Source organism: Pan paniscus, chromosome 4, assembly GCF_029289425.2.
Source record: "Pan paniscus chromosome 4, NHGRI_mPanPan1-v2.0_pri, whole genome shotgun sequence".
NCBI classification, from domain to species: domain Eukaryota; kingdom Metazoa; phylum Chordata; class Mammalia; order Primates; family Hominidae; genus Pan; species Pan paniscus.
The window spans coordinates 149,190,935-149,205,551 of record NC_073253.2 but is presented as its reverse complement, the minus strand read 5'-3'; the positions used below and the strand labels follow the sequence as shown (position 1 = coordinate 149,205,551).

At 36.1% G+C, this 14,617-nt stretch overlaps 1 protein-coding gene across 5 annotated transcripts in view; it reads left to right on the top strand.

Moving 5' to 3' along the window:
* Positions 1 to 10,765, top strand: part of FAM114A2 (family with sequence similarity 114 member A2) — a 50,793-nt gene extending 40,028 nt beyond the window's left edge. For all 5 annotated transcript variants that reach the window (XM_003828970.5, XM_055112816.2, XM_008954416.4 and 2 more), the window contains 4 exons: positions 215 to 354; positions 4,664 to 4,736; positions 7,560 to 7,613; positions 9,422 to 10,765. In XM_003828970.5, the coding sequence (XP_003829018.1) occupies positions 215 to 354; positions 4,664 to 4,736; positions 7,560 to 7,613; positions 9,422 to 9,556 (402 nt within the window). In that variant the 3' untranslated portion in view covers positions 9,557 to 10,765. The remainder of the gene's footprint in view (positions 1 to 214; positions 355 to 4,663; positions 4,737 to 7,559; positions 7,614 to 9,421) is intronic.
* The last annotated feature ends 3,852 nt before the right edge of the window (positions 10,766 to 14,617 follow it).

Genomic DNA, 14,617 nt, shown 5'->3' with positions numbered 1-14,617 from the left:
TAAATCATTTGGCCAAAACTTAGTTACTTCGTCACGCCTGACTTCAGGGGAGCCCAGCTGTAAAATTACATCACTACTGTGGAAGAAGAAGACACTCTTTATTGGAAGGCAACTATTAGTCTCTGCTACAAATCCTGTAGTATGAGAGAAGTAAGGTGGTATCTTTCCACCAAATGTTTTGTTTTGCTATGCTTTGTTTTGTTTTTCCATCCAGGATATCCATGCGTTTGCAATCCGGAGCCTGGCTGAACTGACTGCCTGCTCAATTGAACTATTCCACAAAACAGCTGCATTGGTTCTGCATGGCAGGAAGCAGGAAGTGACAGCCATAGAAAGGAGCCAAACTCTTTCCCAGTAAGTGTAATGAGAATTCCTCTAAATGATGCAAATTGCAGGAGTTTTCTTGGCCTGTTTCCAAAGTTTTATAAACGTCTCTCTCAAGAAACCATTCACGTCACACCCATCCACATATTAGATGGTTTGTTCATTTTGGTTGTTTTTTTCTTTTCATTGAACCATGATAAATCAATATTATAAATATGCCCTTTTTATTAACCAACTCATGCTCTGAAGACTATTTCTTTACAGAGAAGTTTTAATAGGAATGGAATTTGGTATAAGTGAAAACAGAGAAGAGTTCTAAGAACCTCAGTTCTTAATAATAGTTATTATTGAGTGCTAATTTTATACCATTCCAAGTGCCATGCTAAGGGATTTGCATGTATAATTTCTAATTTTTATACCTCCAAAAGTAAGTAATTAGTCCAGTTTTAATCATGAGGAAATGCAAACTGGAGGAGTTAAGTAATCTGTCTGTGCTGTATGGCCTGGGATTTAGCCCCAGGTCTGACTGAGTGTCCTGAACCCATTCTTTTTTTCTCATTCTATTGCTGATTTGTACAAAAATTTTTCAAAAATAGTATAGATAATCATAGGTAGGGAAGAAAAAGCCCAGTAGTTTCTAAGCAAATGTCCTGATTAAAATAATGAGAATTTTCATTGGAAACAAATGTATAAGAGTGCCCATTATTAGAACTGGGAGGGGCTGTCAGTCTTCTGCAGACTTCCTCTTTACTTGCACCATCACCATCCCACTACAGCACCCCATAATAGGGGGCTAATTTGTCTTCTTGAACTTCCTTAAGGATGAGAGACTCACAACCCTAAAAGGAGCCTGTTCTGCGGAAAAGAGGCTATTTCTGCTACTTGGAATGTCCTTTGAAATGGGGTTCACTCCCTCTCTGAATTCAAGTCTACTCAAATGCCACCTTTTTAGAAAAGCCTTCCTTCACCACAAAGTCTAAAATAGCAACTTCCACCATTCTCTGTCCTTTTACTCTGCTACTCTGCTTTATTGTCTTAGCTTATATCACCAAGTAGGACTTATATGTATATGAATATATATGTGTGTATATGTATACATATGTGTGTATGTGTATATATATGTATAGAGTCTCCCCCTTAATTTAGCAAGTAAGTTGAAATCCATGAAAACTGGGACTTTTCTTGTACACTGATATGTTCCCATTGCTTGAAAGACTTTAAATAAAATCTGGCACCCACAAGACTTTAGGTAACTATTATTAAAGATGGACTAATCACTTACTTTTGGGGTTGTTGTAAAAATTAGAAATGATACATGTAAATCCCTTAGCATGGTGCCTGGCATAAAATTAGCACCCAGTAACTAATAACTAATAACTAATAACTATTATTAAGAACTGAGAATTAATACATATTTTAACTTTTCTAAATGGAATGTAGGGTATTTTGAGTATGATGTTGTCTCCTTAAAATGTATTTTAATTATTTTCTATTTGATTTAACTGGAACATATACTGCTTTCTAGAGAATTTTGTAGAGAAATGTTTTTCTAAGGACTGAACTTCCTTTTTATGTAGCATGAGTGCCTGCTCAGATGGGTCTTCTTATACCTCAGGTGGCTGATTTAGGCATACAGTAGTACCCCCTTATCTGTATGGGTTATGTTTTAAGTCCCTAGTGGATTCCTGAAACTGTGGATAGTACCAAACTTGATTGCCGTCATTTGGAACACATTTTCATTCATGTCTTCCACCCACAAATTTAATGCCTTTTCCGTCTTTTTAAAAAATATTTTACTGATACATAATATATATATATGGGGTACATGTGAGTGTTATATGCATAGAATGTATAATGATGAAGTCAGAGTATTTGGGGTATTCATCACCTTGAGTATTTATTATGTCTATATGTTGGTATCATTTCAAGTGCTCTACGTTATTTTGAAATATACAAAATATTATTGCTAAATATAGTCACCCTATTCTGCTATCAAACATTAGACTTTATTTTTTTCTATCTAACTGTAAGTTTGTACTCATTAACCAACTTCTCTTCATCCCCACCCACTCACCCACCCACCTTTCCCCATTTCTGGTATCACAATTGTTCTGTTCTCTATTTCCGTAAGATCATGTTTTTTTAGCTCCCACATATGAGTGAGAACATGAGGTGTTTGTCTTTCTGTGCTTGGCTTATTTCACTTAACCTCGTGACCTGCAGTTCTATCCATGTTGCTGCAAATGACATTTTTTTAAAATAGCTGAATAGTATTCCATTATATGTGTGTGTGTATACACATATACATATATACACACACATATATATACACACACATACATATACACACACACACACACGCACACACACCACATTTTCTTTATCCATTTTTCAACTGACTTAGGTTAATTCTATATCTTTGCTGTTGTGAATAGTGCTGCAATAAACATGCAGGTGCAAGTATCCCTTTGATATAATTTATTTATTTATTTTCCTTTGGCTAAATACCCAGTAGTTTGGTAGTTCCATTTTATTTTTTGAAAAATCTTCATACTGGTTTTCATAGTGGTTGTACTAATTTACATTCTCACAATGTATAAGAATTCTCTTTTCTTGGAATTGTTGCCAGCATCAATTTTTTTTTTTTTTTTTTTTTGAGATGGAGTATTGCTGTGTCACTCAGGCTGGAGTGCAGTGGTGCAGTCTCGTTCACTGCAACCTCTGCCTCCTATGTTCAAGTGATTCTTCTGCCTCTGCCTCCGCCTCCTGAGTAGCTGGGATTACAAGCGTGCACACCATGCCCAGCTAATTTTTGTATTTTAGTAGAGACAGGGTTTCACCATGTTGGCCAGGCTGGTCTCAAACTCCTGACCTCAAGTGATCCACCTGCCTTGACCTCCCAGAGTGCTGGGATTATAGGCATGAGCCACCATGCCCAGCCATTTTTTGTCTTTTTAATAATGATAGCCATTCTAACTGGGGTGAGATGATAGCTCACTGTGGTCTTGATTTGCATTTTCCTAATGATTGATACATCAGTGATGTTGAGCATTTTTTCGTGTATCTGTTGGTCATTTGTATGTCTTCTTTTGAGAAATGTCTATTCATGTCCTTTGCCCATTTTTTAATGAGATTTTCTTTTATTGTTGAGTTCCTTGTATATTCTGGATATTAGTCTCCTGTCAGATGAGTAGTTTGCTTTTTTTCATCTTACTCAGTACATATCACACACTGTTACTATAACTTTTGCAGTTAGTGGTGCAACAGCAAAACTAGCATGATTTCTTTCTTCTCACAGTTTTACGGATAGAAAATTCATTCTTATTGTAGATTTAGCTGCCTCAGCATATGTTTTTGTTTTTCTTACTAAGTGAAGACCTTTTACCTTTTCACTTCAAGGAAGCACTTTATAGCTTCTCTTTGGCATATCTGAATTGTCAGCATCACAACTCTTGGGCTTTGGGGCTGCCTTAGCCCATTTAATGTTACTGTAACAGAATATCTGAGGCTGGGTAATTTACAAAGAAAAGAGGCTTATTTGGCTCATGATTCTGGTGGCTAGAAAGTCCAAGAGCATAGCAGTGGCATCTGCTTGACTTCTGGTGAGGGCCATGTACTGCTCCACAACATGGTAAAGAAGCAGAAAGACAAATGGATGTGTGCAAAGAGACCTGCATGAAAGACTGGACTTGCTTTATAACTACGTGTTCTCTGGGACCTAATTTATTTCCCCCCAGAGTGAGAACTCACTGACTACTGTGATATTGCATTAATCTGTTCATGAGGGCACCTACCACTTGGTCCCACCTCCTAATACTGCCATGTTGGGAATCAAATTTCAACATGAATTTTAGAGGGGACATATCAAAACCATAGCAGGGGCCATTATTAGGTAAAATAAGGGTTACTTGAACATAAGCACTGTGATAACACAGCAGTCAGTCTGATAACCGAGATGGCTAATATTAATAGCTGACTAATGAGTGGGTTCTGTGGATATGCTGGACAAAGGGATGATTCATGTCCTGGGTGGGATGGAGAAAACAATGAGAGATTTCATCACACTACTCAAGATGATGTGCAATTAAAAACTTATGAATTATTTATTTCTGGAATTTTTTATTTATTATTTTCAGATCATTGTTGACCATGAGTAACTGAAACTGCAAAAAGCGAAACCACAGATAAGGGGGGGATACTGTATTTACTCCCTTGAAAAGCTTTCTTCTTTCACATTTAGTACCAGAAGTGATTTGTTCTCTTCTGACAATTGTTAAATATAACTTATTTTTTTAAAAAAAGAAAAAAGAACGTTTCTGACTTTTCCTTTCTTTCCTAGGATGACAATTGTGTTGTGTAAAGAGTTGTCCTCTCTGTCTAAAGAGTTCACCACCTGCCTAACAACTGCTGGGGTAAGAATCCATGCCTCTTATTGCAATAATGTTTGTCTGGTTTCTTTAGCAGTTTAAATATCATAAAATTTGCTCACTTTAAGTGTACAGTTCAATAGTTTTTAGTTTTTAGTATATTTACAGAGTTGTGCGGCCATTTCCATAGTCTAATTTTAAAACATTTTCATCAGCCTTCCCCAAAACTCGTACAATCCCCATTCCCTTTCACTCCACATTTCCCCAGCCCTACGCACCATGAATCTGCTTTCTCTCTCTATAGATTTGGCTGCTTTGCATCTTTCACATAAATGGGATTAAACAATATGTGGTATTTTGTGTTTGGTTTCCCTGACTTAGCATAGTGTTTTTGAGGCTTATCCACATTGTAGCATGTATTAATACTTTTTATTACCAAAAAATCTGTCTTACGGATATATATCACATTTTATTTGTTCATCAGTTAGTAGACATTTGGATTATTTCTGCTTTTTGGCTATAATGAATAATGTTGCTGTGAACATGCATGTATGTTTTTATGTGACTATGTTTCCATTTCTCTTGGGTAGATAGCTAGGAGTGGAATTGCTGGGTCATATGGGTGATATGGGTCATTAAGGAATTACCAAACTGTTTTCCAAATTGGCTGCACAGTTTTACATTCTCACCAGCAGTGTGTAAGGGTTCCAGTTTCTTTGTATCCTTGCTAATACTTATTGTTTGTTTTTATTTTAGCCATCCTAGTGGGTATGAAATAGTATCTCATTGTGGTTTTGATTTACATTTCCCTAATGTACATCTTTTTTTCTTTCTTTCTTTTTTTTTTTTTTTTTTTAAAGTTTTGCTCTTGTCACCCAGGCTGGAGTGCAATGGCATGATCTCAGCTCACTACAACCTCTGCCTCCTGGGTCCAAGTGATTCTTCTGCCTCTGCCTCCCAAGTAGCTGGGATTACAGGCACCTGCCACCATGCCCAGCCAATTTTTGTATTTTTAGTAGAGACAGGGTTTCACCATGTTGGCCAAGCTGGTCTCGAACTCCCGACCTTAGGTGATCCACCTGCGTTGGCCTCCCAAAGTGCTGGGAGTACAGGTGTGAGCCACCGTGCCCAGCCAATGTTGAACATCTTTTAATGTGCTGGTTGGCTATTTGTCTGGCTTCTCTGGAGAAATATCTATTTCAGCAGTTTGCTTGTTTTAAAACTTGGGTTGTTTGTGTTTTTATTATTACTTGTAGGAGATTTTTTTTTTTTTAATTTTCCTAGTACAAGTTTCTTATCAGATTTTTGATGGGAACGTATTTCTCCAAGTCCATGAGTTGTCATTTCGCTTTTTGATCGTGTCCTTTGCAGTGAAATTTTACTCCTCTGTTTTCTTCTAAAAGTTTGGTTGTAGCCCTTACATTTATGTCTGTGATCCATTTTGAGTTAATTTTTGTGTATGGTGTAAGGTAGGGGGCCCTGCTTCATGCTTTTGCATATGGATATCCGTTTGTTCCAGTACTATGTGTTGAAAAGACTGTTCTTTCCTCCGTTAAATTCTCTTGGCTTCTTTGTTGAGAATCAGTTGGCCATAGATATATGGGTTTATTTCTGGACTCTGATTTTTAGTCCATTAATTTGTATGTTTATCCAAATGCCAGTATCATATCGTCTTGATATTGTAGTTTTGTAGTAGGTTTGGAATCAAGAAGTGTAAGTCCTCCAACTTTGTTCTTATTTTCAAGATTTTTTGACTGCTTGGGGCCTTGTGCATTTTCATATGACTTTTAGGATCAGCTTGTCTATGTCTAATTCTAATTAATTTTTGTTCTCTTCTGTTTATGAAGTTTTCAGTATTTTTTATGCTATCTTCTGAGACCTATAATGGAAATATAGACCTTGATAAAATTCAAACTTCAGATTTTGACTCTGGTTTTAAAGAGCAACTCTGTACTTAGACTATGGCAGTGCTCACAGTATGCAGTTGCCAGCCGGTGGGAGAGAAGTAGTTAAAGCCAAAGTCTTTTGGGGATTTTAAAAATTGGAATTGTAAAAATTTATGAAGATGTGTGAGCTATGGAAGATGATTGAGAAGCCAGTAATAATGAGTTAGGATAAAATCGAGCATTTTAAACAAGCAAATGAAAATTACTTTATAGTAAGTTTATCAGTGTCAGTGTAGCAGCAAAATTACTGTGGGTTCTTAAATTTTATTTATTTATTTATTTTAAAGCCCTAGTCATGAACATTACATTTGTTTTAATTAAGACCATGGCCTAAGTTAATTTTTTAAAATTTGAGTTTAGATTATTCCTGTAAAGGATAATCTTTTGGTACAGCTTCACTTTTCCCTGTAGTATTTTCTTGACAAAAGGATCTGGGTTTCCTGAAGTTAATCTTACAAGGCCAAATCTTTCTGTGTGTTCCATAAAGATACTTTAAGCCGGCATATCAACTATAAGATGCTGACACATACAAGTATTAAATTTACCTTATTTATTTATAAGACTTTTCTAAACAGCTTGTGTTAAAGACCCTTGAGTTTTTTGAGCACATGTTCCATATCTACATGTTTTGTTTTAAAATGGTTCTAAGGTTTTGTGGTCAAATGAAGATACTTTTTAAAGTCAATAAAAAGGTATAAAACAATACACTGTTAATATGGATAGCACAGAAAGATATTAAGAAGGAAGTTTAAAACACTTACAATTTCCGTTCTAAAAATGACATTTTGCTCTCAGTCCAGACTTCTATGCTTATATTTAATATTTATGTATGGGTGTGTGTGTGTGTTTTAAAGTGTGATCGTACTCCACTTACTGTTATTTAACCTACTCTGCTCACTTAAAAATGTATTCGTTATTCCAGGTCAAAGAAATGGCAGATGTCCTTAACCCGTTAATCACTGCAGTATTTCTAGAGGTGAGTAATTGTTTTTAAGTCTCTGACTCCAAAGGTATTACGTATAATTAACTCTTCTGAAGCCTTTTGCTTTTGGCTTTTTTATTTTATTCACCATATTGGTAGTTTAGCCATATTGATGTAGATATGACAAAAATAGTGTATATTTGATGTGTATTCCTTCCTTATTAATTACAAAGCATACAGTTGAAGCTGCAGGGTACTGGAAGAAGCAGTAGATTGTCATTACTTAGTACTAATCCTTGACAGCTTAATGGACAGTTCACAGTAATGAAACACCTTCTGAATACCAGCTGGTAAACATGAAGGGCTGAAAATTACAAACAGGTAAGCACTGCTTCCTAATTTAGGACTAAAGTTTATGCAGAGGTTTGTTACAAAACAAAACATGTTGTCATTTCCTTGCCAGGAAATCATGCTTTGTTTTGTCAGAAAGGTAGTGTTTACATTATCCTCATCATTCCATTAGATTTGAGAAGGTAGATGGTTTAAGTCAATGGAAAAGAGGATCCTGTGACTGATTATATTACCTCCCTATGTGATGTTTTCTGGATTCCATGTTTTAAGAACTCTACCTTGTAAACTAACTGTGCAGACAACATAGACTTTTTGATGATTTGTTTAAAACATGTTTATGTAAGTCTGGGGGGAGAAAATATATTTGATAGTTAAGTTTTAGATGTTAATTGAAAAAATGTTTTAACTACCAAACTCTTACTTCTCTAGTTTTAAATTCTTTTGACATTACCATCAAGGAAATGATTTTAATTCTTTAATTACACAGTTTTAATCAAGTAGTCAGGGAAACTATTTTGATCATTTTAATAATTTTTAAAAATATAAGTTTGTGATTTAGTAAATGGCAGAGTGGTGCAGTAGAAAAGACTTTGTTAAACCAGAAGCCCCGTGTTGCCCTGGATCTTCCTTGATTTGTTGTGTGACTCTGACAAACTTCGTTATTTTCATGTGCAACATAAGAGATTTAACTAGACGATATCTGAGGTCCCTTTTGTGTGGGAAATTGAGTATTAAATGTCACACTGAATTTTAAATAGTACTTGCCATTGATAAATTTTAAAAAGGTAATATCACTTGATATGGGCTCCCTATTATTTTTAGTGGATTTTTTTTTGCATACAGATTTGAAACACTCTTGTCTTCGAAATTATACATTTTTATCTTAATGAGCTCTCTGTTGATATTCTTTTGAAAGGTGAGGGCTTTTCAGTATAAATGAAGTCCAGCAAACTGAGGGTAATGATTCTCTAACACTTCTGAAAAATGTTGTTCAAGATAGAAATATATCTATACTGTCATCTTTGAAAGCAGTATATGTGTGAAAGATGTTTATGTGTGTGAGCAGTTATTGTGCTCACTGATCGCATTGAGTCCATGGAAAAAGAGCTATCATAATGGGCTAGAAATTCTATAGGTGTAGGATTTATAGACTTCTGAAAGCCTCTTTCAGTAATTGACCACAATATTGTGACAGAATCTACCCTACTCAGTAAAGGAATAAATAAGCTTTGAATGCCAAGTCTGACCATGTTGCCAAAGAAAAGCTACCATTTCTGATGGGCAAGTTGTACAAAATGCTGACATTCTCTTTTGGTGCTCATATCATCTTAAGAGCTAAATTCTTCTCCCTATAATAGAGTTTACCAAAATGGCCAGGTCACTGCTCTTACTTGCCAGGCTATGAATTCAGTTAGATTACAAAAATTAATCTGTTCCCTTGTTGCCTTACAGTATATCTTCTCTTTTAAATAACTAATATTTTCTTTTTCTTGTTTTTTCAATCCTGGCAGGCATCAAACAGTGCCTCCTACATCCAGGACGCCTTTCAGCTACTCTTACCTGTGCTAGAGATCTCTCTCATTGAGAACAAGATTGAATCACACAGGCATGAGCTGCAGGGCCAGAAACCTTTGTTAGAACATTGAAGAATGGAGACGTTTTGACCTGGGACTTGTGACGGCCGAGGAATGCCACCTTATTCTGGCTACTCCTGCAGAAATGAAGGAGTGGGGTTATTTTAGTATATAAAAATTCAGGCAGGAGAGATGGTTTAAAGAGGAAGATTGTTGCCTTCAGTGTTTGATTGAAGTATTCAGGTCCTCACAGTATTCTTTCCAGTTGTTGTAATTCATAAATTATTTGAAAAGAAACTTTTGTAGAAAGTCCAAGAATAATAACTCTAGATAAAGATTAGTGGGACACTCAGGCAAAAATGTTGGTCTTTCTTTGACATGTTGCAAAATGTTATCAATTTTGTCATGGATATAATTTGCAGCCCATGGATATAACTGGTTGATAAGCCACAGAAAAATAATTTAGTGTTCTAAAATTCATGGCATGTGTGGTTTATTAATGCCATGTACTTTCTCCTTTCTGGAATAAAATCTATGGCTTTAAGAAAACTGAGCATATGTAAACTCTGTGATGATTACCCTTTATCACATGAATTCTTGGAAATAGAAAGTTTCATCTGCTTTTTTAAATTCTTAGTAGATATTTGGCATTGAGGAGAAACTTGTAGACTATTATAGCCATGTGAATTAACTGTAGCAAAGTGCCCTTTTTCTTCAAATTGCTCCCCCTCCCCAGGATGACACACTTCATGTCATAGCTGAACCCTACTCTACTGGATTCAAGACCAGTAAATGCAATTTAGAGAAGCAGTTTTATGTTTGCAGATATTCTGAGTCTCTTCAGGATGTGTTTCGTGTCTACCATATATGCAGGATAAATTCTTTAACAGCAAACTCCAAAGGAATGTTGAAGCTGTTTTAGCAATGAGGATTTTTTTGTTTGAGTGTTGAAGTGGGCCATAGTCCTTTAGAAATGATGTTCATTTATGATAGGATTTAACTTCTAAGGCATAGTTTATTTTTTCCTCTTTCCTTTTTGTTTTAATGTATTCTTTAGCATGTTTTTGATATAACTTTTATCCTCCAGATCTTAAGCTTTCTTTTGCTCTCTTCAGCAATTTAAGAGACTTAATTAAGCTGTCATCTTCCTAAAAGCTATTTTGGTATCCACTGTTTTTAAAAAAATTCTCCAACTTTGTGGTTTTTTAATGATTAAGGTTATTTGTTAGCTCTGCCCCTCATCTTCTAAAACCTTTGTAATAAAATGTATTAATCATGTTATTTGATCCTTTCATTTACTTTTGTAAACACGAGCCCTAATATCTTACTTAGACCAAAAAAAAAAAAAAAAAAAAGCAAAGCAAAGCCATAACATAGATTAGTATAAAGACTGTTTCTATGTAATCTTCTTTGGGGCAGGAGTCAGTTAGTAAGCAAGGAAGAGAAATAAATTTGGTTTAAAAAGGTATACCAACAGCACTACAATGTTACTCTGCCTATATTCTGTCTTAATATGATCAGAAAGTTTTTGAACATTCCTTTTTAAAGACAAATTTCACCCTTTCCAGCTTGAATATTTCTGAAGTTTCAGAAAAACAGTTGCCTTCTGGTTACAAAGGCTGGTGTCACCAGTTCTGAATTGTTGCCTCAAGCTTGGTTGATGTGTCTGAACCTGTATCCCTTGAGGGCAAAGTTTAGAAACTGGTCACTCTGCCTACTGTCTGTTCAGCCTCTTGTACAATGGCAGTTTGGCAGCTTTAAATCCTTAACCTAGAAATGTATTTAAGGTTTTTCTTTCAAGAAATGGGGTATACATATGAAGGAGAGAGTAATAACTCTTTTTATACACCTATTCAGATTTCAGCCCTGAATTTGGCAAATTTTAGATTAGGTCTCACATAAGGTAAATATGACTCACTAACTCTTTTTTTCTCATCTTCCCCACTCCCCCATATATATTTATTTATTTTAATGGAGTTAGGGACCACTAGTGAAATGATGAAAGGCCCAATTCTGAGTAACAATTGTCTACTCTTCACATAAAATATACTGAAAAATAATTAAGGTTCCTTGATCCAGTAGACATAGAGAAACATAAACATTCATGACAGATGAGTAGGTAAATTCAGGGATCACTTTGGAACTTGCTGGATTATGGTGATGGTTTTTGGATAGTATGTGCTTCATTATTTTATTTGGGGTAGTTACAGTGTTGTAGTTTTTTGTTAACAGCTACACTTTTGGTACTATTTTCCTTTTAAATTTTTGGTGTCTAAGATTTACCACTAATTACTAATATATGCCTTTCCAATTCACTTAAAACCTTAATAAGTGAAATGTTCAGGTATTGCTAGGGTAAATGTGTCTTTTCCTACTATTGAGATTTTAAAAGGCTGTGATTAAGAGAGACTTTATTAATTTGATCTGAAAGAAGTAGAAACCTCTATGAAACAATTTTTATTTTCCTTTGCATAATACCTTAGAAATGTGTTAAGGACAAGCTATATTTTCCTTACTTGCTTTTGATAGTTTTTTTTTTTTTTTTTTTTAAGCATAGATATCCAGGTTGGCAGGCCTCTGAAATGTGAAATTGTAATTTTTATAGATGGCATTACTATGAATCTGAAATCAGTGCTAGGTGTACAAATGTGAATTTTTCAATCCTGTAATCAAAGAACAAGATCTTGTGGGTTCCTACTGCTGAAAAAGGATGCTCTCTTTTGTACTTGTTTTTAGTGAAAGACCTTTTTGAGGGAGAGCCATTTTATAGGTAGTTGCTATTGATATCTCCATTTGAGAAATAGACATTTTTCTGTATTTCTAGAGGTGTTCTGAATTTTAAGCCTGAATTCTTCAGTTTAGAAAACCCAGAATAAAATTATACCCACAGTGGGCACTCAACAAGTGTGATATTTCACAAATGTCAGAGACTGAGATGTTTTATTATCTCTTTGTGTGTGTGTGTGTGTGTGATGGAGTTTCACTCTTGTTGCCCAGGCTGGAGTGCAGTGGCGTGATCTCGGCTCACCGCAACCTCTGCCTCCTGGGTTCAAGTGATTGTCCTGCCTCAGCCTCCCGAGTAGCTGGGATTACAGGTGTGTGCCACCACACCTGGCTAATTTTGTATTTTTAGTAGAGACGGGGTTTTTCCATGTTGGTCAGGCTGGTCTGGAACTTCTGACCTCAGATGATGCCACCTGCCTCGGCCTCCCAAAGTGCTGGGATTACAGGCGTGAGCCACTGTGCCTGGCCCTTTTATTATTTCTTAACACATGATATCTCTTTTCATAAAAGCCTTAAAAAGCATTTGAGAAATGAGGAAGTTCTAAAAATAATAAGCCTCTTAGTTAACATGTCATAAAGGCCTCTGGCAACTGTATGAAGAGAATTTTGAAAACTTGCCCACTGGTCTGACTCTCTGACTATATCCTTGATGTTCCTCAAACACTAGTTCATTCGGTCCTCCCTACTTAACTTGAAGCCCATCCTTCCCTGTTACTGTATCGTCCAGCCAAATCCCAAAGGCCCTTCATGTTTAATTATCATTTCCCCAGGCAAGTCCTAAAGACAATTTTTAAAAAAATCTGAATATTCTCTCAACTCATTTGTCCTTTGAGCTAAAAGCAAAGAAAGATTCATTATAGCTGTCACTTCACCCTCACAAGTCAATGTTGAACTTACCAGACATTTAAGTGTCTGACTGGCCTACCCTTATAAGAACAGATACAGAAACTGCAAATTGAGTGAAACCATCATCTATTTCTACTTGTGTCAGTCCCACATTTGTCTCTTTCTGTATACATTAGCCATTCTGTGCTCTCAAGCGAGTTATAAAGCTGTTCTGTATAGTGGAAATAGGTGATCAAAGTATGGTTTCACAAATCACATAGGTTATTTCCATAGAGAATGTTGTAGCTTCACAATGCTTAAAGAGGGGGAGAATAATGAGAACAAACCTCACAGGGAATATACTGTATAGAAGAGGTATGTTAACCATATAGTAAGTGAGTTCCAAAATTATTAAAAGTCTAGTTGCTCAATTAGGATAGGAGCAGACCTCTGTGGAGAGTAAGTCTAGTTAATGTTTGAGATACACCTTTCTACAGGTGGTTTTAGGGGGAAGCTGGGTTGACCACAGTGGAGACACATGCGACAGGTGAGGTCCCTCTAGGGCCAGTCTTCAGAGATTAGCATGAAGGCTACAGGGTGTCATCCTGTCACAGGATGACAGAGCACAGAGTCTGAGCTCTCTGTGTTTGGAGAGGTGGCTGACAAGAGTGTAGCTCTGCCTAAGCTCTCCTGGTGTCTGTTAAACTCTTGAGTGTATATGTATTTTTGAAGTCCAGTAGTTGAGGTCGGTAACTTGGTAATTCGCATATGGGGAGTCTGATAAGGTTTAATGTAACAGTCCCAAGGGGAGGGGGGCTCACACCAAGTTCTCACATATGGAATCTGATAAAGCGTCATACTCTTGAAGGGAGGGGGGATTTCACTCCAAAACATCAAATGGTGTAAAAAGCTATATTACAAAAGAAGTCATTTTCCCAACTTGACTGTGAATGTACCAATATGTTTAATTTTTTAAAGCGCATTTGTAAGTCGGAATGGAGGTAGTTTGCTACAGAGTTTCTACCAGCCATCCTCACCTGGGTAACTGTTGCAGTGACCTTGGCAGTTTCAGCCAAACCTGTTTAAACCTGAAGTGTCTACATAATTTCTGTAGCTGCTTATGTCGGAATTGTAGGACTTCTCTTAAGTGTTCATTACAACTGGGTCTTCCTTTACTTCTCATTGGCATATCATTGAGAGCAATAGAAACTGCAAAATTAGCTTGTATGTTCAAGCAAACATTCAAAATAAGAATTGAATAGTATGCAGTTATAGTATTCAGTAAATCAACAAACACTTAAGTACTCTTTTTTCTGCATTTATATTGCTTACCATTGAGTTCCCAGCTTCTGACATAGGGTCTGGCATGTAGTAGGAAATGTTTGTTGACTGACTGAAAGAAAAGGAAAAAATAAAGGAAGAAAAGCAAGGAGGAGGCAGGGGAAAAGGAACTAAAGCTAAAAGCAAAAAACAAAGAGTGGCTTACTGTTTTGCTACCAGCAGAGAATATAGAGCTGGGAGGGA